Source organism: Canis aureus, chromosome 34 (assembly GCF_053574225.1).
Source record: "Canis aureus isolate CA01 chromosome 34, VMU_Caureus_v.1.0, whole genome shotgun sequence".
Taxonomy (NCBI): domain Eukaryota; kingdom Metazoa; phylum Chordata; class Mammalia; order Carnivora; family Canidae; genus Canis; species Canis aureus.
The window spans coordinates 20745721-20769867 of record NC_135644.1 but is presented as its reverse complement, the minus strand read 5'-3'; the positions used below and the strand labels follow the sequence as shown (position 1 = coordinate 20769867).

At 38.3% G+C, this 24147-nt stretch overlaps 1 protein-coding gene and 1 long non-coding RNA gene across 5 annotated transcripts in view; one reads left to right on the top strand and one right to left on the bottom strand.

Annotated features, from left to right (window-relative positions):
- LOC144304952 (uncharacterized) overlaps positions 1 to 15748 on the top strand; it is a 78107-nt gene extending 62359 nt beyond the window's left edge. For all 4 annotated transcript variants that reach the window (XR_013371957.1, XR_013371956.1, XR_013371954.1 and 1 more), the window contains one exon: positions 14583 to 15748. This is a non-coding gene — a long non-coding RNA (uncharacterized LOC144304952). The remainder of the gene's footprint in view (positions 1 to 14582) is intronic.
- The window catches only part of SLC38A11 (solute carrier family 38 member 11), a 59213-nt gene continuing 44832 nt past the window's right edge, over positions 9767 to 24147 (bottom strand). The window contains exons 10-12 of the mRNA XM_077883621.1: positions 23856 to 23968; positions 21173 to 21304; positions 9767 to 12476 (exon numbers count right to left, since the gene is read on the bottom strand). Of these exons, the coding sequence (XP_077739747.1) occupies positions 12183 to 12476; positions 21173 to 21304; positions 23856 to 23968 (539 nt within the window). The 3' untranslated portion in view covers positions 9767 to 12182. The remainder of the gene's footprint in view (positions 12477 to 21172; positions 21305 to 23855; positions 23969 to 24147) is intronic.

Below are 24147 nucleotides of genomic sequence, written 5' to 3'. Positions count from 1 at the left end.
TTTTACAATAGGATCTGACTCTAGGAAGCCTGAGCAGGATTTTTTTTACTGGAACTGGCCTTGTCCTCTGGCAAAATGAAATTTAAAAATGATAAATATATAGCTGCCACTGTATCTTGGATATAAACATTTCCAAAGTCTTTCACACTTAAAACCGCAAACTGATATGTTGCCTGAAGTATTGTTCTTATATTTTGCCTGTGTATTCTTAAACCACTTCTTCTTTTCAGCACTCTATAAAATTACTAAGCTGTCTGCTGAGATTAGGCAAGGTGATAATTGTGCCTAAATCATAGGCACATTTGGTTTTAAGTTTTGGTGCTTCATTTTTTAAGAATAATATATTTTTTAAAGATTTTATTTATCTATTCATGAGAGACACACAGAGAGAGAAAGAGGCAGAGACACAAGCAGAGGGAGAAGCAAGATCCATGCAGGGAGCCTGCAATGGGACTCGATCCCGGGTCTCCAGGATCACACCCTGGGCTGAAGGCAGCACTAAACCGCTGAGCCATCTGGGCTGCCCCAAAATAATGTTAAATAGGTTAATGTGAGTTTTCTTTGTGCATTATAAATTTGAGTGAAATATATATATCAATTACAGCCAAGTCATTCAATGTTCATTAAGCATTATGAATAAGATACGAGCATACACTGGCAAAAAAGAAAACTAAACATGACATGTTCTTAGGTCTTAAGGAGCTTATATTTAAGAAAGATAAGAGTGGGGGCACCTGGATGGCTCAGTGGTTAAGCGTCTGCCTATGGCTCCTGGAGTGATCCCGGGGTCCTGGGATTGAGTCCTGCATTGGGCTCCCTGCATGGAGCCTGCTTCTCCCTCTGCCTGTGTCTGTGTCTCTCATGAATAAATAAATGAAATCTCTAGAAAAAAAAAGATAAGGGCCAATGCTTATTTAGCAGTCAAAGCAAATGAGAAGTTGTGTACTGATTGTTATTTACTCAGAGTCCTCTTAAGAATATCCCAAAAAATTTCTCTGAAGGCTCCATGCATAATGGAGCAAAATAGGAAACCCAACTTAATTCTCTAAACCAGCTTGTTAGATGAATGACTACATCACATCAAAGTGTTATTAAACTGGAGGGAGGCAAGATGGCAGAAAAGTAGGAGACCGTGTTTCATCTGGTTCCCTGAATTTAGCTAGACAGCTATCAAATCATTCTGAACACCTATGAGTTCAACCTGAGATATAAGAAAAGAATTGCTGGAATTCTGCAACTAGAAGAGTGATCACTTTTTGCAAGGTAAGAAGTATGGAGAAGTGAATCTGAGGGGAAATATCAGAAGACAGGGGAGGGAACCTCTGTCAGCTGGCTGCCAGAAAGTGATAGAGCCCCAGGGCTCAAAACTGGAACCTTTAGAAATGTGCCCCAGTGAGAGACTTCCCTGCCTGAAAGGTGCTCTGGTGGTGAAGTGTGGCAGAATTTTAGGTGTGACACTGTGGTCCCAGGATTCCCGGGGTCACAGAAAGAACGGGGGTGCCTGAGCCAGCAGAGTTCCCAAGTATTGGATTGGGGAAACTGGTTAGGGTAGTGAGCCCAGGTGGGGGTTCTCAGCTCTGTTTGCCATGAAATTCGAACTGGGGTCAGATAACAGCTCTCCATGCATGTGGTGGGTGGGCCAGGCTGCACCTACCCCTAGAAGGATCAGTGCGGGTGCACACCACAGGAGTCTGCAGGGTTTGGCATGCACAAAAGTGAAGACCATTTATCCCTGAGGGTTTACTGAAGAGAGGGTTACATTTACATTTTAGAGATATAATCTTCATTTTTGACTTCCTTTCATCATATTTAATTTCAATTTTGTATATATATAAGTTTTGCTTTCTTTACAATCTTGATATTTAGTGTCTTCTGATACATAGACCAGAATACATCCAGGACCAAGTGGACCACCCTGATTTCTCCACCTGGGATATTATATTCTCTCTCCCTGCCTCTCCCTTTCTTTTTCTTTTTCCTTTTCCTTTCTTTTTTGGTTTCTGACTTCTTTGGATTTGTCTAGTATGGATTTCACTTGGGTTGTGGTTGATATTTTTGGTTTTCTTCTCTCATTCGTACATTCTTCTCTGAGCAAAATGACTAGAAGGAGGGATTCACAACAAAAGAGAGAACCAGAGGTAATGCTCACTGCCACAGATCTAATCAATATGGTTATAAGTAAAATGTTGAAGCTGGAATTCAGGATAATGATTATAAAGATACTAGCTGGGCTTGAAATAGCACAAAAAACACTAGAGAATCTCATAGTGCAGAAATAAAATCTAGTCAGACTGAAATTAAAAATGTTTTAACTGAGATGCAGTCTAAATTGGATGCTCTAACAGCTAGGGTAAATGAGGCAGAAGAGAGAGTAAGTGACATGGAAGACAAGTTGATAGAAAGGAAGAAAGCTAAGGAAAAGAGAAAAAACAATTTATGGTCCATGAGGGAAGGCTTTGAGAAATCCGTGATACCATAAAACAAAACGATATTAGAATATTGTGATCCTAGAGGAAGGAGAGAGAGAGAGAAAGAAGATATATTTGAACAAATCATAGCTGAGAACTTCCCTAATTTGGTGAAGGAAACAGGCATTGAGGTCCAAGAGGTAGAGAGGACTCCTCTCAAAATCAATAATAATAGATCAACACTCCAACATATAATAGTGAAGCTTGCAAATTACAGAGATAAAGAGAAAATCCTGAAAGCAGCTTGAGACAAGAAGTTCTTAACCTACAGGGGTAGAAACATTAGACTGGCAGCAGACCTATCCACAGGGACCTGACAGGCCAGAAAGAGCTGACATGATATATTCAGGACAATAATGAGAAAAACATGCAGCCAAGAATACTTTATCCAGCAAGGCTGTCACTCAGAATGGAAGGATATATAAGGAGCTTCCAGGACAAACAGAAACTAAAAGAATATGTGACCACTAAACCAACCTTCCCAGAAATATTAAAGGAGATCCTGTAAGTGAAGAGAGAGCCCAAAAGTAATGTAGATCAGAAGGAAACAGAAACAATTTACAGAAACCAGGACTTTACAAGTAATACAATGGCACTAAATTCATGTCTTTCAGCAGTTACCTCTGAATGTAAACAGGCTAAATTCTCTAATCAAAAGACACAGGGTATCAGATTGGATAAAAAAGCAAGACCCATCCATATGCTGTCTATAAGAGATTCATATAGACCTAAAGACACCTCCAGATTGATTGATTGATTTTAAAGATTCTGTTTATTTATTCATGAGAGACACACAGAGAAATAGAGAGAGAGAGAGAGAGAGAGAGAGAGGCAGAGACATAGGCAGAGGGAGAAGCAGGCTCCATGCAGGGAGCCTGAAGTGGGACTCGATCCTGGGTCTCCAGGATCACACACTGGGCTGAAGTCGGTGCTCGACTGCTGAGCCAACTGGGATGCCTGACACCTCCAGATTTAAAGTGAGGACATAGAGTCCCATTTATCATGCTAATGGACCTCAAAAGAAAGCTAGAGTACTAATCTTCATATCAGACAAATTGGATTTTAAACCAAAGTAAGGATGAAGAGGGACACTATGTCATACTTAAAGGGTCTTTCCAACAAGAAGATCTAACAATTATAAATATTTATGCTCCTAACTTGGGAGCAGCCAATTATATAAACCAATTAGTAACCAAATTAAAGAAACACATTGATAATAATACAATAAATAGTAAGAGACTTCAACACCCCACTCACAGCAATGGACAGATAATCTAAGCAGAAGATCTACAAGGAAACAAAGACTTTGAATGACACACTGGACCTGAGGGACTTCACATATATAGACAGAGAATTCCATCCTAAAACAACAGACTTCACATTCTTCTCAAGTGCACATGGGACATTCTCCAGAATAGATACATACTGGGTCACAAATCAGGTCTCAACCAGTACCAAAAGATTGGGATTATTCCCTGCATATTTTCAGACCACAATGCTTTAAAACTTCACCCCCAAATTACTAGAACTCATACAGGAATTCAGCAGTGTGGCAGGGTATAAAAATAAAGGCACAGAAATCAGTTGCCTTTCTCTTCACTAATAATGAGACAGAAGAAGGAGAAACTAAAGAATCTATCCCACTTACAATAGCACCAAAAAACCCATAAGATACCTAGGAATAAACCTAACCAAGAAGGTAAAGGATCTATACCCTAAAAACTACAGAACACTTCTGAAAGAAATTGAGGAAGACATAAAGAAATGGAAAAGCATTCCATGCTCATGGATTGAAGGAATAAATATTGTTAAATTGTCTGTGCTACTCAGAGCAATCTACACATTCAGTGCAATCCCTATCAAAATACTGTTGACATTTTTCACAGAGCTGGAACAAATAATCCTAAAATTTGTAAGAAACCAAAGACCCCGAATAGCCAGAGGAATGTTGAAAAAGAAAACCAAAGCTGGGGGCATCACAATGCTGACTTTAAGCTGTATTACAAAACTGTGATCATCAAGACAGCATGGTACTGGCACAAAAACAGACACATAGAGCAATGGAACAGAATAAAGAACCCAGAAATGGACCCTCAAATGTATGGTCAACTAATCTTTGACAAAGCAGGAAAGAATATCCAATGGAAAAAGGACAGCCTCTTCAATAAATAGGGCTGGGAAAATTGGACAGCCACGTGCAGAAGCATGAATCTGACCCTTTTCTTATACCAGACACAAAGATAAACTCAAAACGGTTGAAGGACCTAAATGTGAGACAGGAACCCATAAAAATCCTAGAGGAGAACACACGCAGCAACCTCTTCGATCTTGGCTGCAACTTCTTGCTAGACATTCCAAAGGCAAGGGAAACAAAAGCAAAAACGAACTATTGGAACTTCATCAAGATACAAAACTTCTGCACAGGAAAGGAAATAGTTAACAAAACTAAAAAACAACCTATGGAATGGGAGGAGATACTTACAAATACATATTACATAAAGAGCTAGTATCCAAGATCTATAAAGACTTTATCAAACCCTAAACTCAAAAAACAAATAATCCAATCAAACAATGGGCAGAAGATATGAACACACACTTCTCCAAAGATGACATACAAATGGCTGACAGACACGTGAAATATGCTCAATACCACTTGGCATAAGGAAAATACAAATCAAAACCATAATGAGGTACCACCTCCCCCTAGTCAGAATGGCCAAAATTAACAATTCAAGAAACAACAAATGTTGGTGAGGATGGAGAGATAGGGGAACCCTCTTACACTGTGGGTGGGAAATTCACGCTGGTGCAGCCACTCTGGAAAAGAGTACGGAGGTTCCTCAAGTAGTTAAAAATAGAGCTACCCTATGACTCAACAATTGCACTACTAGATATTTACCCCAAAGATACAAATGCAGTGATCCGAAGGGGCAGCTACACACCAATGTTCATAGCAACAGTGTCCATAATAGCTAAACTGTGGAAAGAGCTGTGATGCCCATGAACAGATGAATGGATAAGGAAGATATGGTATCATCATGGTATCACAATGGAATATTACTCAGCCACCAGAAAGGATGAATACTCACCATTTATACTGACATTGATGTAACTGGAGGGTATTATGCTGAGCAAAATAAGTCAATCAGAGAAATACAATTATCAAATAGTCTTACTCATATGTGGAATATACGAAACAACACAGAGGATCATGGGGAAGAGAGGGAAAACTGAATGGGAAGTCATCAGAGAAGGAGACAAACCATGAGAGACTCTCAACTATAAGGAAGAAACTAAGTGTTGCTGGAGGGGAGGGGAGGGGAGTGGGGGGATGGGGTAATTGCATCATGGTCATTAGGGAGGGCACACGCTGTGATGAGCACTGGGTATCATATGCAACCGAAAAATTACTGGCCACTACATCTAATGTAAATGGCCACTAAACTAATTATGTACTGTATATTGGCTAATTGAATTTAAATTAAAAAGTAAATAAAATACTATTATACTTTATAATGATGATCATTAGAGCTGAAAAAAAGTCCAGGAAAATAATGTGTATGGCTACTGGTACAATTAACCATTTTCCCTTTTACACCATCAATCTCCCTGCGGATATTTAAGTGTTTACTGAAAGGTTCCTTGCCATGAGATTTGAAGAATAAAAAGAAGCTTTAAAGCACACTGTTGGTCCTCAAAGACCTTTCAGTCTCGTTAGACGGACAAGGTTTCTTTGTATAATATACAAGAATTACAGAATTCCAAAAGGCAGAAGAACTGACCTGCAGCTCCAGATGTCAGGTATGGCAAGGGAGAAGATCAAAGAACTGATAGAATTTTGATGGGAGGGAGTGGTTGGATATTCAGATGAGAGAATGTCAAGAATTTAGGGGTAAAGGCAAAAGCCGCACAGAGCAGTGTCAGTGCAAAGAATGCTTTAGATGTTAAAGATTTCCGTCCCGGAGTCACAAGAGATAAGGCCAGAATGTCACGCTGAGACCAACTTATGAAAGTCTTGAATACAGTTTTGGAGCTTGTACTTTATTTTACAAACATAAGCGTTTTATGGGAAGCTTCTGAACAAGCAGGTGGTGCATCAGACATCAGGTTAATGTTAGTTTAATAAGATGATTCTCAGAGTGATGCACAAACAAATCCCTTGAAGGAAGAAGAGACTAGAAGCAGAATATGAAGGTAAGAGGCTGTGTCATTAGTCATAGGTGTGAGCTGCCAAGGACCAGAGTCAGGTGGAAGTTAGGAATGGACAGACTGGAGGCGCCTGGGCGGCTCAGTGGTTGGGTAGGTCTGCCTTTGGCCCGGGTCGTGATCCGGGGGTCCTGGGATCCAGTCCCACATGGGCTCCCCACAGAGAGCCTGCCTCTGCCCATGTCTCTGCCTCTGTCATGAATAAATAAATAAAATTAAAAAAAAAAAAAGAAATGGACAGAATAAATGTGCATGTGCATGTTTTAAAAGAGCACTTAGCATATCATTATAAATGAATAATGTAATAAAAACTCCAAAGCTAAATTTGTTGATACTCTTCATTGTGGTTGAGCAAACATTAGTGGCAAGATTGTTAACGTGTCCTCTACGAGACTGATACGGGAATTCTTCATCTGCCTGATGTTATTATGAGTCCAGCCCAGTTATACTCATGTTCTCTATGTAATTTTCCAAGTAAGACATTCCCTTGAGAGCTTAGTCCTAGGAAAACTTGGTGTACTTTGGAGGAACTGGAGAATTTCCTTCCTTCTTTTCTTCCCAGGAAGCTCAGGCAATCTTCCCTGTGAGCCTGTAGACTCCAAACCAGGCTTTCAGCTTAACCACTGCAGCTGTGTTGACTTTAGACTGTAATCTCTGTTTTCTTCTTTGTTGCTGACTCTCCTCCCCTCCCTTGTCATTACCCTTCGCTAATCTTGAGGTCTTGGTATCTCCCCTTCCCTCCATAAGCTTCTCCAAATGATTTTTCAAAGAGACAAAGGATAAGGACATTTAATATGTGCCAATAGCTCTCCCTCCTTTGACCCTAGTGGCAGTTTACTTCCTGAGCTCCAGCACAGCCTGTCTACATCTTGCTTGTATTTTGCCCAGCCTCTGAACAGATGGCACCATCTAGCATCTCTCTTATGTCTAAACTCCAACCTGATTCACACGTGATCTTTGAACCAACGGCAGCAGCAGCAGCACCACCTGGGAACTTTTCAGAAATGCAAATCCATGGGCCTCGCCCCAGAGTACTGAACCAGAAACTCTATAGAGGTGGGGCCCAGCAATCTGGGTTTTAACTAGTCCTCCAAGGGACTCAGACACATGTTGAAGCACTGCTCCAGAGAATGTGCTCTCAGTCTACATGGTCCCTACCTCATGGTATCTCTCATCCATTCTGTCATCAGGGTAAATTCTTTATACACTGTTCAGAATTATTATAAATTCTTAAAGGAGCTTATCTGAGTGGTGCAGCTAATTATTACCCACACCACAGTTAGTATTTATGCGTACCCTATCTCATGATCACTGGCTGGCCTAGGCTTGAGCCATTTTTGGAATACCTGACAACACCACGTCCTGTCAGTGGCCAGCTTTCCTAAAAAAACAACAGCAAAACAAACAAACAAAACACAGGCTAATACTGCTTTCCTGAGAAGATGGCAGCACAAAAACCAGAAAGAGGCCTGCTGTGTGCAGTATGTCTTCAGCAGAGGACTAGTGGGCTTTTTCTTAGTTGCATAATCTAGGCTTCAGAGTCCTTTTAGGAAAGACAACCATTACTGCTTGACACCATTGGAAATAGAGATAAGGAGATTTACCTGCTCTGATAATGGAAGGTGGTTCAAGTTAGGGTTGAGATATGAAAGAGCCTCTTATAAATCATTACGTAAACCAAGATCCAATTCACACATAATACAGGTGTCATCCAATCTATACCTTTAATGGAAATGTATTGCTAGGTGTTTACGTTAGTGTGTAAAGATACTATGCCCTTCCTTCCTTTTTAAATTTTTTTTTTAAAGATTACTTATTTGACAGGGCAGCCCCGGTGGCTCAGTGGTTTAGTGTCGCCTTCAGCCTGGGGCATGATCCTGGGGTCCCGGGTTCGAGTCCCATGTTGGGCTCCCTGCATGGAGCCTGCTTCTCCCTCTGCCTGTGTCTCTGCCTCTCTCTCTCTCTCTCTCTCTCTCTCTCTGTGTCTCTAATAAATAAATAAAATCTTTAAAAAAAAAAAAAGATTACTTATTTGACAGAGAGAGAGCACAAGCAGGGGGAGTGTCAGGCAGAGGGAGAGAGAGAAGCAGGCTTCCCGTGGAGCAGGGCTCAATCCCAGGATGCTGGGATCATGACCAGAAGGCAGATTCTTGACCGACTGAGCCACCCAGGCACCCCTCCTTTCTTTTTTAAATTATGAAGCACTTTATGAATCGAAATGTAGTGACAACCTCAGACATTGGTTTTAAATCTTTAAGTTGCTTTGTTGGGGGCAAGAAGTAGCAGGGAGGGAACAGGTTTCAGTAGAAATCTCTTATTAAATTGAGGCAGAAAACAGATGAGGGGTGGTTCTCAGAGTTTTGCATGGTGATGGACTAAAGAAACAGACAAGTACTTCTGCAAAGTGGATGTGAGTTTCTGTTTTGTTTGTTTTTTTAATTTTTATTTATTTACGATAGTCACACAGAGAGAGAGAGAGAGAGAGGCAGAGACACAGGCAGAGGGAGAAGCAGGCTCCATGCACCGGGAGCCCGACGTGGGATCCGATCCTGGGTCTCCAGGATCGCGCCCTGAGCCAAAGGCAGGCGCTAAACCGCTGCGCCACCCAGGGATCCCTGGATGTGAGTTTCTAAGATTTATTCTATCATAATTTGAAAGACGCTGGCAATCCATGTAAGGCAGTTTTGTTCTACAGTGGATTAGGAATTTAAAAAACCAGAACAAATATTTATTAGGCCTTAATGCAATACTCCATTCCTCCCACAAGTTTTTTTTTCTTTTTTTTTTTTTAAAGACTTGAAGAGTCAAGGTTAATTTAACTTTTGTTATCTGAAGCAAAACCCAAACTACAAGATACTAGGTGGATAAGGGCTAAATTACATTATCCTTGATGTGCTTCTCTTGGTACATTCTTGGAACTCTCATATCTTGTGACTTTATCTACTAACTATGTAGGTCAGTGTTTCTCAGTCTTGAGTAATGTAGTGATAGAGTGCTGCAAACATTTCTTACATTCCCTCAGTATGGAATGAAAGTATTTTTATTACTATTTTACCAAAACATGTATCAATCTAAAATTAGGCACAAACCACTTAACCTTATGATTCCTAAACAACGATAAAAAACAAATCCAATACAGAAAAGTTATAAGCCAATAGAATTTAAACTGAGTGGCGTGGAAAACGTTTAACTGAAGCAAAAATCATATTCTGAGCCTGAGCATGGTTCTGCCTAAGGTGCAGCTTTTTGTGCTTTCAACAGGTCTTTCTTACTATGAGTCACATGATGACTCAGCTCTTACCACTTCTTTATTCAAACCAGTGTGAAACTATCCTTTATACACTTCCTGTGGGTTTGTGTGTGTGTGTGTGTGCGTTTGCCACAATTTGTACAAACACATCATGTGTGTATTAACTCTGCTTGTGTTATTTTCTATTTGGCAACAATTAATACAGTGCTATTGATTGTCAACTTTAAATACAAAATGAAAAGGCAAGAAATAAAATTTGGTGTGATTTGATGCAGCTGTCCAGATGGTCCCACATTTTCTTGATATTTTTATTTTTTTAAAGATTTTATTTATTTATTCATGAGACACAAAGAGAGAGATAGAGACATAGGCAGAGTCCTGATGCAGGACTCAATCCCAGGACCCCAGAATCATGACCTGAGCCAAAGGCAGATGCTCAACCACTAAGCCACCCAGGTGCCCCTTCTTGTTATTCTTTTTTTTTTTTTTTAATATTTTATTTATTTATTCATGAGAGACGCAGAGAGAGAGAGGCAGAGACACAGGCAGAGGGAGAAGCAGGCTCCACGCAGGGAACCCGACATGGGACTCAATCCCACGTCTCCAGGATCACGCCCTGGGCCAAAGGCAGACGCTCAACCTCTGAGCCACCCAGGCGTCCCTCCTTCTTGTTATTCTTAAAAGAGTGTCAAAGATATGAAGACGTGAAATCCTCGTGAAAAGATGTTTACAAATCCTCAGTAAAAACTGAGTGCCATTGTGGTGGGCACAGCTGTGCCTGCCGGTTGCCCTACAAGGAAGCATGTGGTGCCCCAGCCACTAGAAGACCACATCCAGTTCTCAGTTCCTTTAAGGTTTGTTCAGCTGCAAAGAGCTGCCAAGGGCTTGGCCTCCACAGGTACCCACATTCAAGGACAGATGGAGGCAGTGGTATTAAAACTTGGCTAGGGATCCCTGGGTGGCGCAGCGGTTTGGCGCCTGCCTTTGGCCCAGGGCGCGATCCTGGAGACCCGGGATCGAATCCCACATCGGGCTCCCGGTGCATGGAGCCTGCTTCTCCCTCTGCCCGTGTCTCTGCCTCTCTCTCTCTCTGTGACTATCATAAATAAATAAAAAAATTTAAAAATAAATAAATAAATAAATAAATAAAAATAAATTAAAAAAAAAAAAAAAAAACTTGGCTATTTTTCCTGAACAGGGACAGCTCTGATGGGTCACATATATTCCAGTCTCCCACAGACTTGGCTGAGGCTTTGTTGGCCTGCATTGTGGTTCACCTTGCCCTCCTGACCCGGCTTTCTGCCTCTCTTCCGTAAGTGAGGAACCTTAATAAACACCCTGCATGCCAAACTCCATCTTAGTGTCTGCTTCTGGAGAATCCAGTCAACAAGAATCTCTCTGAGGATCCCAGTGGAGTGAGAATACTTCTTCTGTAGCGCTGATTCTACTTGCAAGCTTCTAGTCTCCAAGCTCAGCTTTCCAGTTGTATGCTCCCACCAGAACTTGAAATTCAACAGGTCCAAAGCTGACACATAATGGATCTCTTGGGCTTGTGCCTGAGAACAACTTGTGGTTTTTTCCCCCCCTGCTTTATAATTTATTTAATGGCACTACCATTGTATTCCCACAGGATCAAAACTTGAGAGGTAATCCTGATTTCCACACATCTTGTTCTGTAGAGTCTATTATTCATGCTTTTTAACATGGGAAGAACTTTATTCACTTCTCCAGGGATTCACTCCACTCTAAACAAGGGATCTGCTGAGATTATAATGGACACTTTCACTTTGCTCTTGGGATGTCTATTCCCTTTAATAGTTTTCAGTTTCCCTTCTCTTCGATTCCATAAACTTTAAAAGACACAATTTTTTTTTCTCATAAAGGATACATACACAAAATTCCAACCGACAATCACCTACGTATTTTAGAGTGCAGTATGTTGGCTCACCTATTGAACAAAAGAATAATGCTTTAAGAGGATGGCAGCAAGGGCCATGCGCTTCACTTTTCCTCCTGCAAATAAGATTAATGCAGCACAGTCATTAAAACATTAATTAAAAAAAAATAAAGCAATAAACAAAAAAACACATTCAATTTTCTTTTCCTCTCAATCTTTTATATTGGACTAAAGATTAAAGAAAACCAAGTCTCAATAAATGTCAAAATAATAATTTTGTTTTGCATGGTGTGACTAAAACGTGTGAATGTTATCAGTTTAGAGGTCTCTGAAAACATATATACTTTTTAAAGCAGTCGACTCATTGAAAAATACTGATGTTTAAAACTGGAAGTTGTGTTGTCAGTTGAAAATGAGAAACCGAGATATTTGTGAGGGAGAAATTGTCAGGAAAGCAGTAGAACATTTCCTGGCCGTGGGTGCAGTCTTGAGGATTTGTGATGGCCATGACGACTCCAGCAACCATCACCATGGCACCGACAGGAAGCATGACACAGGACATAATCTTATCTGAGTGTGTCCTCGGTTCTTCAGACAGTTTCAGATAGCATGCCGATGGAATGATAAAAATTAGTGGAGCTGCACAGAGCACGCCCTGCATATTGAAAACAAGAAATAACAGTGTTACCAGATGCAGCATTCTTTGGACAGTTTTTAAAAAACATTTACAAAATGCATTTGTCTTTGTGCATGTTAAAAGTGTAATAGGTTTAGTTGCATCAAAAAAGGGAAGGAAAAATAACTTAAGAAAGACTTAGGACTAGGTTTTCCCCCTTCTGATGATAGATTTACAAATGAGAAGAATAAAATTATAGTGTTTCGGACTTAAGAAAAAATGATCAGAAAATAATAATTTAGAAAATAAAGTGGAAGGTAAGACCAACTTCTGGCAAACTCTTGAAACATCTCCCATATTTTCAGCACATCATATTTCCTTATACTCTTATTTCAAATCGCTGAGTACTAACTGCTCAAACGTGAGTGATTTGTCATTCGTGTACAAGAGGGACTAACTATTGATAGGTATGTAGGGGATATTATCATTCCTCTTTCTTGAGTTGGTGTGAACGTAGGTGCTCCTCTGTATGAGAAAAGAAAACTATCACCCCGAGGGCACTTAGCATGAAATAGCATTTCTAAATCCTCTTTCTAGTAAAACTAAACATGTTAATTACCCTAGAAAATTGATAGCACAACTAAATGACCATGACTCATTCACCCTACCCTACATTAGTTTATGGATAAGTCCAATCTGAGGGGGAACGTCAGATTGAAAATTATGGGGAGTAGTGTTGTCTATTATAAAAATACCAAGGGGGTGCCAGGGTGGCTCAGTCAGTTAAGCCTCCACTCTTGATTTCAGCTCAGATTGTGATCTCATGGTAACGAAATCGAGCCCTGTGTTGGGCTTTGTACCAGCAAGGAGTTTGCTTGAGATTCTCTTTCTCTCTTTTCCTGCCCCTTCCCCCACTTGTATGTGCACACATGCTCTGTCTCTCAAGTAAATAAATGAATCTCAAAAAAAAAAAAAATTACCATGAGTTGTTGACTTCAAAGAAAAGATACTTTCCCTTTGAGGAGGCTAAATTTGCACAAGACATTTTGTAAATGAAATAATGTTAAAATTTAATGCACTTTAGGCAATATAGTCTTTTAAAATTATATTATAAATGTTAATTATATATTAAACAAAATATAACATACTATTAAGATATATTAAATATAATCGTATAACAAATGGCATTTTCTTAAACCATAAAACACAAGTTTTTAAAAACAGACAATAGCAAATATGATATTGTTTTAGAATTAAAAGCAAGCTTTCCAAAAATACATGTTTTGCTATATTTGAAAAAAAAAAATTATGGAAATATGTCTATATACATAAAAGTAGAAAGAATAGTATAATGAAACCCTATATGCCTATCACCTAAGGTTTAAAAGCTTTTTGACATATTATTATTATTATTTTTTGACATATTATTTGGTAGATTTTTCCCTAGGGAAAAATCAGAGAAAACTGATTTTGAAGCTGGATGATATAAAAAACAGATTATACCTTAAAATAGTTTTAAAAGAAATATGTTCTCAATATCATCATTTACTAAGATGACTGTGTTATACTAAGTACCATCCTCGTATCAGAAATACTACAAATATGATTCCAAAATTATAACTTTTTTTAGCTTTTACAAAAAACAGCAGAAGTCCAGAGAAATGACAGTTGATGGGAACACATTATGAAATGACACTATTGAGGCACTATCTAAAAATTTGTAGAAGAATAAGAGGCATCACGTGTCATGGAAGATATGTCTACGATCAGAGATATAAGAATGAGAAAAGAGGGCCAAGCTGTATTCTAATTTAAAATATATGGACAACATAATTTTGCCATTCAAAGGGCCTATGTACGAATGAACACCCACAAAGGCACACAGATATAAAGAATTCGCTTTCATATGGCAAGAAATGAATGAATTCTGGATTCCTTAGGCTGTATCAGAACACTTGAAACTGACACCACTCTTTAAGTTAGGAAAAACACTGTAGAACCCTGTCTGTGTTTATAATAATTATTATCCTTTGATTTCTTTGAAAAAATTTTGAAAACAATGAAAAGATAATTCAGATATAAATATACGTATGTGGGTGTGGGAGTGTGTATACGTATAGGAACAAACTTCTCTTCTCTTTACAGGAACAAACATGTGAAGCTAAATTCATCAGGAACTTCGGAGTGTTGAAAGTGCTATCAGGATGAAAACCGCCACCAGCTGCTGCTAAGAAGCTGTCATCAGTCAGCATCTTGGGACACTTCCAAACCTAACTTGCTGGGCAGTCCAAAGCAATGGGTGTTCTGTTTATGCTATAATTCTTAAGAGTTGAGAAAGTAGCAATTAGTGGGAAAACTATAGCTGATGTTTGTACTGGAAGAAGTCCAGTGGGGTATCTTGTCGAGATAGCAGTTACTTTTTTAATATTTGAAGGCTCAGTCCTGCTAGAGGTTGTTGTTGGGGCCCAAGGTCATCAGCAGAATGATAGAGCAGTTCCATCTGTTCTATTCCCTGTAAATTCGTCGTCCTTATTTGATCTATTTAATATAGACTTGTGTGGGGCCTACATCACCGGCTTTGGGATAATTTTTGGAATTGCTTGACAGGATATAAATATAACTTTTCATTAAAGGGATAATAGAATATAGCCTTATTTTAAAGGCAGGGCAGCACTGTCCTTTGATAGTAACACTATTGATGCCAGAGCACTCTGCAGTTTGCTGGAAGGAAACAACAGAAGGTGCTGAAGATTTTTACTGACAATACAAATTGGAGACTTATCTGAATTCTCCTACCAGATAGAGACCTCTCAAAGGACGCAAGGAAGCTAAAAATGAAACCAAAGAATGCTTACACATCTTCAAAGTTTAGACTCTGTAATCAATTTGGATTCATGAAATGTATTCCTATACCTTCAAGAGAAACTCTTCCCTAACTCAGGAGGTCTTTGGCAGCCTGGACTATGCCTTGCCCACCCTGATGACTGTATCTCTCTCTAGGTGGGCTTGTGCTGGGTAATTGGCTTGCCTGCTTCCTTGTACTTTAAGATGTTTGTCAGGCTGGTACTTTTCTCTTTGTACTGCAAGTAAAAAACCCATAGGGCCCAATTACCGGAGATGCCTCTTTTCTCTAATAGCAACATCAGTGCCCAGATCCTGGTTTCTTAATACCAAGAATGGGACTTCTGTTTATTTTTATTTGCTACTAAGATGAATCCTTTAAAACTGAGGAACTGCAGTTCCTTCGGAAAATATGTCACTGTTGCCAACTGCCATGAAAACAATGAAATAAAAGGGAAGCTAAGCTCTAAGTGGGTTTTGCTTTTTTATTAAACAATGAATATGACCTCAAATAATTTATCCTGCATTATTTTCGTCATAGTAAGTAATAGCATTTCCCCAACTTTGCAAATTGAAGATGTGATTCTATTACGCAGCTCATCAGTGAAGATCATTATTCTACTCAGTGATGATTCAGATGCCACAGTAGAAAAGAATTCTTAGAGCACAACTGTTAATGAAGATAAAAGCTATTAGCTAAAAATTAAATTAGTTGGAAAATTTTCAGCTCCATGTTACTTCATCTCCTGGTATTTGTCTTAACCCATTTTGAAAGTCTAACCAGGGACTCCTGGGTGGCTCAGCAGTCGAGAGTCTGCTCAGGGTGTGATCCCAGAATTCGGGGATTGAGTCCCACATCAGGGATTGAGTCCCACATCAGGCTCCCTGCAGGGAGCCTGCTTCTCCCTCTGCCTGTGTCTCTGCCTCTCTTTCTGTGTCTCTTATGAATAAGCAAATAAAATCTTTAAAAAAAAAGTCTAACTATATATATTCTGGATTACTCTTAACCTCACTTATACATAAACTCAATGTGTAGGTTTTTACCTTAAAAAATGGATGGAGAAATGAACCTACTTATTTTACATAATTTAAAGCCTTCTACTTAGGAAACCTTAGGCTAGCGTGATGATTAAAAATGTGGGCTATAGGGCCTGAAAGCTTGTGTTCAAATCTTGATTCCTCCACTTACAGCAAGTGTGAACTATTTAATCACTCTGTTTAATCATTCTGTGCCTCAGTTTCTTCATCTGTAAAACTAATACAGATTAAGGCAGGTAACTCATGCAAAACACTTGGCACAGAGTAAATAATCAATACAGGTTAGCTCACATTGTCATTCTGAAGTGGAAAACAGCATGCTTTAGGTACTTCTAAAGTGTTGCATGATCCAGCCTACATTAGTTACAGAGAGAAATGATGCCTCATCTGGCTCTATTAAGCATGATGAATGTCCACAGGAAGGGAGCTGAGTAAAGATCTGAATATGTTGTTGTGCGTGCCAAAAGACTTCTGTTGATTCGAAAAACATATGCTCAGATGATCCATAAAACAATGGAGATCCTATATTTTATTACATGCTCACAAAATGCCTTGTTTTGTTTTGTTTTGTTTGGTCCATCTCAGTTTTTCTTTCCTTTTTAAAACTTTTTATTTAAATTCCCGTTAGTTAACATACAGTGTAATGTTAGTTTCAGGTGTATGATATAGTGATTCACCACATCCATACATCACTCAGTGCTCATACACAAGTGCACTCATTAATCTCCATCACCTGTTTAACCCACCCCGCACCCACCTCCCCTCTGGTAACCATGTGTTTGTTCTCTATAGTTAAGAGTCTATTTCTTGGTTTGCCTCCTTCTCTCTTTTCTTCTCCCTTTGCTTGATTTTTTCCCCTAAATTCCACAAATGAGTGAGATCAGATACTATGATTTCTATAGCATAGTATTTCTATACTATTTTCATCGATGTTGTTGCCAATGGCAAGATTTCATTCTTATTTATGACTGAATAATATTCCATTGTGGAATAATATTCCATTCCATAATATTCCATTCCATATAACACATCTTCTTTATCCATTCATCACTCAATGGACATGTGGGCTCTTTCCATAATTTGGCTGTTGTAGATAATGGTGCAGTAAACATTAGGGTGCATGTATTCCTTTCAGTTTTTGAAAGTGTTCTTGTATTCATAGGGTAAATGAATAGTGCAGTTACTGGGTTGTAGGGTAGTTCTATTTTTAACTTTTTGAGGAACCTCCATACTGTTCTCCAGAATGACTGCACCAGTTTGCATTCCCACCAACAACGTAAGAGTGTTCTCCTTTCTCCACATTCTTGCCAACACCTATTGTTTCTTGTATTGTTAATTTTAGCCATTCTGACAGGTGTGAGGTGGTATCTCATTATAGTTTTGCTTTATATTTCCCTGATGATGAGTGATGTTGAACATCTTTTCATGTGTCTGTTGGCCATATGTATGTCTTTTGCCCATTTTTAAATTGGATTATTCATTTCTGGAGTGTTGAGTTTTTTAAAGTTCTTTATATATTTTGGATATTGATCCCTTATCAGATATGACATTTGCTAATATCTTCTCCTATTCCATAGGTTGCCTTTTAGCATTGTTGATTATTTTTTTTCTCTGTACAGATGCTTTTTATTTTCATGCAGTCCCAATAGTTTATTTTTACTTTTGTTTCTCTTGCCTCAGGAGACATATCTAGCAAGAAGTTGCTATGGTTGGTATCAACTGGGATACTGCCTGTGTTCTCTTGTAGGATTTTTTTTTTTTTTTTTACCACATTTAGGTCTTTAATGCATTTTGAATTTATTTTTTGTGTTTGGTGTAAGAAAGTGGTCCAGTTTCATTCTTCTGCATGTAGTGGTCCAGTTTTCCCAACACCATTTATTGAAGAGACTGTCCTTTTCTGGTTGGATATACTTTCCTTCTTTGCTGAAGATTAATTGATCATATAATTATAGGCTCATTTCTTTAAATCTAGGTAATTGTCTTGGTTATTAGATCATAAAGGCAACACTCTTATTTAATTGTCCTTTTATGAATATCTATATAACCAGGTTTAAAAAAAATCCAAGGATCTAGAATCATGTTTTAAGATTTTAAAAATAGTCTTCCACAAGCAGCTCAGATTTTACCTTTATAACAAACATTCACACAATATTCTTGTCCTATTTTTCTGCAATACCAGAATTCTGTCTTAATCATAAAAAGATTTTAAATATAAGTACATATAAGTACAAAAGGGAATATTTAATGTAATTAAGTGCATACAATTTTGTTGTGCAGGCATCAGAGAGATAAGCAATTAACAGAAAGTTATGGTAAATTTACAAAAATATGTCATTACTGAAAAATAAGCAATATCTATGGGCTTGGTTAACTTAAAGGGAATAAGAAATTATTAAGCTATCAACATATGGTAAGTGATCAGATAGTTAATAAACATATATTTTTTTCGTATCAAAATTCCACAATATTAAAAAAAATCCACACAACCAAACAGGAACTCAAATGAGACATTTAACAAAGTAAGAAATAACAGAGCTGGGAATCATTATGTTGATCATATCCTCAGCACAGATGAGATTACTATCACTGTCAATGCCATCAATTTTTGGTAACACTTAATATCCTGGTGCTATACTAAGAAAAGTCTTTTATGTCCAGGAACGTTTGTAGAAAGAGTTCCTGATCTGTGGTCCCAAGGGGCAATTGGCCATGCAGTACTTTGAGCATGGTGTCCTTTGCACTGTGCCACATACTGTGGAGGATGGACAAGGCATCTCAATACCATTCTTGTCTTCAAAGAACTTACTCTCTGGTAGGGAAGGCAAGCTTGTGGACAGCCCAAACAGTACACGATACATGATAACAATACATAAATCAAGTTACTTCATTAAGATAGCAGTCATCCACTTACATAGATCAAGGTTCATTCACAGTCATTTCACATTCCAACCTATCAGCCTTTGGTCTATGCAAAATTGAGAAGTAGGCGAAAGTTACTTTTGATATTTATGCATCTCTCTTATGAGCTTTCTTTCCATTGTTGGTGGAATAGATGATTCCCCAGGCTCTTCTGGTTTTGGAAAATTGCCTATTCCCGACTTTTCACATACCCTGCTACAAGAACATCCCCAAGAGTGTACTGACTGAATCTCCCACTGCTTTTGCCTGGAACTTCAAATCCAGATGGCATCAGTGGTGTGGGCACAGACAGTAATACTTTCACATTTTCCTCAACTCTCAGTGGAGTGAATACATAATGACTTGGGATCCCACTTGTAAAAGTCTGCCCTCCCTGTGGTGCATAATTAATAAATACTAAGTGGTAGGGTTCTGAGTAGAAATTCCATAAGGATTGTAGAAGAGGAAGATTAACAACTCTAAAGTGGTAGATCCATTTCTATTCATTTCTCCCCAGATGGCATCATTGTCCCACCAGGGAGTCATTTTTGATGTGTCATTCTATCCCCCTTTGTCACCATGTCCTGTTAATCTTTTCTCATAAATGTCTTTAGGGAATCCATCTCTTTCCTTTCTCCATGACATACATAGCAGTTGAACTTTTCATGTTTATTTGTAAGATGTATGCTCCATGAAAGCATGGATCCTTTGATTTCCTCCCATCATTGTATCTCAATTATATAGTAAGAATACATATTTGATCAACAAATAAATGAGTTAGAAGTCACGCTCGATCTTAAATCTTTGTAAGATTATTTTTTTAAAAGATTTTATTTATTTATTCATGAGACACACACACACACACACACACACAGGCAGAGGCAGAGACACAGGTAGAGGGAGAAGCAGGCTCCATGCAGGGAGCCCGACATGGGACTCGATCTTGCGTCTCCAGGATCAGGCCCTGGGCTGAAGGTGGCACTAAACCGCTGGGCCACTGGGGCTGCCTTTCTTTGTAAGATTTAGATAGAAATGAAAAGAAAATAACAACTATAGGAAAGAATAAACATAAGCCAAAGGATAAAAGAAATAATATGGCTTACTCATAGGCCAAAAATAAGATTGACCAGAGCTAACGGTGGATTTGGAGAAGTAAGTGGTAAACAACTTTCCATAGAAGGCATGGGATCAGATTATGGAGGCAACAGAGATTATTCTTGCTCTGGGAGGAGAGTGGAGATTTTTAAGCATTGTCATGATAACCTGGAAACAGAACTTAAATATGTGCTAGTTGAAGCAAAAAGACAGTATTAATTCACATGTGATATGACAAGGACTTAGATTTGGGAGATAGTGGTAGAGATTATGAGGGCAAGATCTAGAAAGGGAAAGAAAATATTTTAAAGAAAAAGAACTCAGGCTGTGGTAAGTGAATGTAGGGTATGGATATAATTTCTTCATTCACATGTATTTAATGAATTTCTCTAGACCCATTTTTACTCAGCAACTTCCATATCCACTTAATATATCACTATTTTTTAGTAATATTTATGTATTATAGAAAATATGAAAAAGTGCTCCAAACCAGGGTGTCTCAACCTCAGCACTATTGACATCTTAGATTGGATAATCCTTTATAATGGGGGCTGCCCTGTGCATTGTGGGGACTTTAGCAGCATCCTTAGCCTTTCTCAATAAATGTCAGAAACACCCACCTATCCACCTGTGACAACCAAAAATGTTCCCTGAGTGAGGAGGGACAGAATTTTCCCCATTGGAGAACCACTGCTCTAAAAGTGGATAGTCATTGTAATATTTATGATCACATAACGAACACATTTTCATTTCATTTCAGAAAGAGATACCTCTGTTAGGGAAAATATATCCTTTGTTAAACGTAAACATGATTTTTAAAGGGATTTTTAGAATGGAAGATGTAAATCTTTAAATGTACTTACACTGAGTTCTAAAACTCTTCCAAGGCAATCAATCAGCAATGACATAAGCATGGCCACAGTAATGATAGCCACTGTTATAATAATGTGGAAGACCAACGGAAGATTCCCACGAAAAAACACATTGGCAATTACCTGCCAAATAAACACATTATTTAGAGAGGGATTCTCAGAGGCATGCAGGACTATTAAGAAACTATATCATATTATAGCACTTAGGACTGTATAAAACACTACCAATAAGGCAATCAATCAAATCTTAAGCCATATGAATATCCTATCTTTTCCAAAGTACTTACACATAGACAAACACACATCTGAAAAATAAGTAATCTTTGCTGAATTTTTAAACAGGCAGTAAGATTATATTACAGACCCAACACATGGTATATAATGTGTAAAGACACACATTTCTCAAGTGTGAGAAAGATCCTGGGAAGTTACCTTATAAGGTATTTGATTGAGTCCAAGGTTGCCACTAAGAGAAACTATTGTTGCTATTTAGATTTTTAGAATGAGAGGAGATTGGAGAGAGTCAACCAATCTAAGAAAACAAATAGTGATCAATTTACGACTGGATAAAAAAAAAAATCAAATAGAATTTAGAACTAGAAGGAGCTTTAGTTACCTAGATCGATCTTTCTTAGAGTTACCAGCTTCATAGTAATCCTGAAAAGTCCTTTTGGCTTAAGGTAGGGCTTGAAACATGAGTAGGATTTAGAGCAGAATTAGAGACTGAGGGAACAGAATGAAAAGAACAAAAGAGGAAAGAAGGACAGGAAAGATACCCATGGAAGACTAGAAGGAGATGATCTGAATAGGGTCGACTCCGTGCAAGAGTTGGAAACCCTGAGACAAGAGTTGGAAATGGTTAGGGAAGGTCAGATGCAGAGGTACCTTAAGAAAGCCAACCCTCCAAGCTGTTACTTATCGAACATTCCTCACAGACTGGACACTGCCATAACCCTGCTAATAATTACCAGGAATACTAATAACTTACTTATTTATGGTTCTACAACTGGTGATGTTTTTCAAATATTTAAAATTCATTCTTATGGAAGTCTCTAATATATGATTATAATAGAAAATTACTGAGTGTAGCAGGCTAGTGAGAGATAGTCGTTAGGGGTATGGACAGGCTTTTTGGCACCCTCGTATGTGGATGGCTTCTTTACCAAAATGGCTTTGACTGTGTTTATGCTCACTGTGTGTGTGTGTGTGTGTGTGTGTGTGTGTGTGTAGAAAGGAGAGAAAAAGGAAGTGAAGGAGTGAAGTATATTTGAGGTTCCTCTGCCTGGTATTTGCAGCCATGGCAGAGATCTTGATTTAGTTCTTTCTGTCATGGCAGCTAGAGAGGAAACACAAGTTCCAAGTACTGGAGACATAAGCTGTGCAGGTGGAGTGTCTCGGATGGTCCACAAGCAGTTCACCAGAAACCACATGAGAATGTACCACCTGTTACCACTGATCTACAGATCACACTTGAACCCAAAATACTGGGCAGAGGCTAAAATAAAACTATTTCCTCATCTGACAACAGCAAAAATATTTGAAGGTTCTTAGATTTTAGAAACCTTCAAAAAGTAAAGTTAGTCTACTTCTCCCTTATATTGAAGGTGGAGAACTGGCCTGTGGGTTACACATTTGTAGGTGAGGACAAGTGCTAATTCTAAAGGATATACACAGGGCCCAACACTTCCTTTTCCCTTCCACTGAGCAGTTCCTTACCCCCAGAACTGGCCTAAGGTAAGCACTGGGCTTCCTCTAGAAGCCTGCCTATTAGTGAGTGTATTTAAAGTTCTGGAGGCATTTCACTTCACACATTAGACCCATTCACATGCACACTATGTAAACAGCCTCTAGGAATAGATCCTAAAACTAAGCCCTTTTCAGTGCAATTGCTGAAAGAACCACTGTGGAGCAGGATCATGCTTTTCTGCTGACTGTACAGTGGATTTTTCGCTGACTGTATAAAGGATTCCGACAAGCCATGTTATCCAGCTTTACGCAAAAAGAATGAGTTCTTTTTCACTTAATCATCCTTCACAAATCCATACATATTGTAGAAATATATCACAAATACATATATATGTGATATGCTATCTCCAGTATTTTCCATGGTATAAAAATATAAATATATAAATGAAATATATCTGTAAAACTAGTGGCTTAAATTGAATCTTGGTTTTCCATGGACAATAAGATATTTCTGTTTTTTAAAAATAACAAAACTGATCAAAAATCTGTTCAAAGGTGCCTTTAATACACGGTGACTTACAAAACATCTTAGCAAAAGGACAATGTCGTAAAACATGTTTTGAGTCCTAGTACTTAATTTCTTTGTAAGAATGCTTTTAACAAAAAACAACTTAGTTTGGCTCTATTAAAAGCTGGCATTCATTTTGGAATGCAGTTGTATAAATATTTATACTTATGCTAATATAAACTAAAGCACCAAACATGATCTGCAAATCCAACTTCTGAAAAAAATAACTTGTAAATTTGAATTTGAATATAAATTTGAATATAAATCTATCTTTAAACTAGTCAAAAAAGAAAATTTTGTAAATAATATTACCTGTCATGCACTTGTGAATTTGCAGAATTAAATTACTTACAAATCTTCCTAAATTAAATGGAGTGGAGGGATCAACTAGGCAAAATGTTGGAAAGGAACCGTGCTTACCTCTCTAGTTACAAAGCATTCAATTGGGTACGTTAAAATGACAGTGACTCCGTAACAGAACCTTCCAAATGTTACCAGGTCATCATTTCTGCAGTAGTTTTCAAATAAGTCTCCTAGAGAATAATATAAAATAGATTTATTTCAACTGACTATTTGAGATAAATATCTAACAGACAGTAGGTATTTATTTAGAAGCTCCATAAACTCCATTAATACAATAAACTGCCAAGCCTATATGTAAGTTTTTTGCTTTCAATAACTATATAATTATTGACTGATATTAAAACTAGTA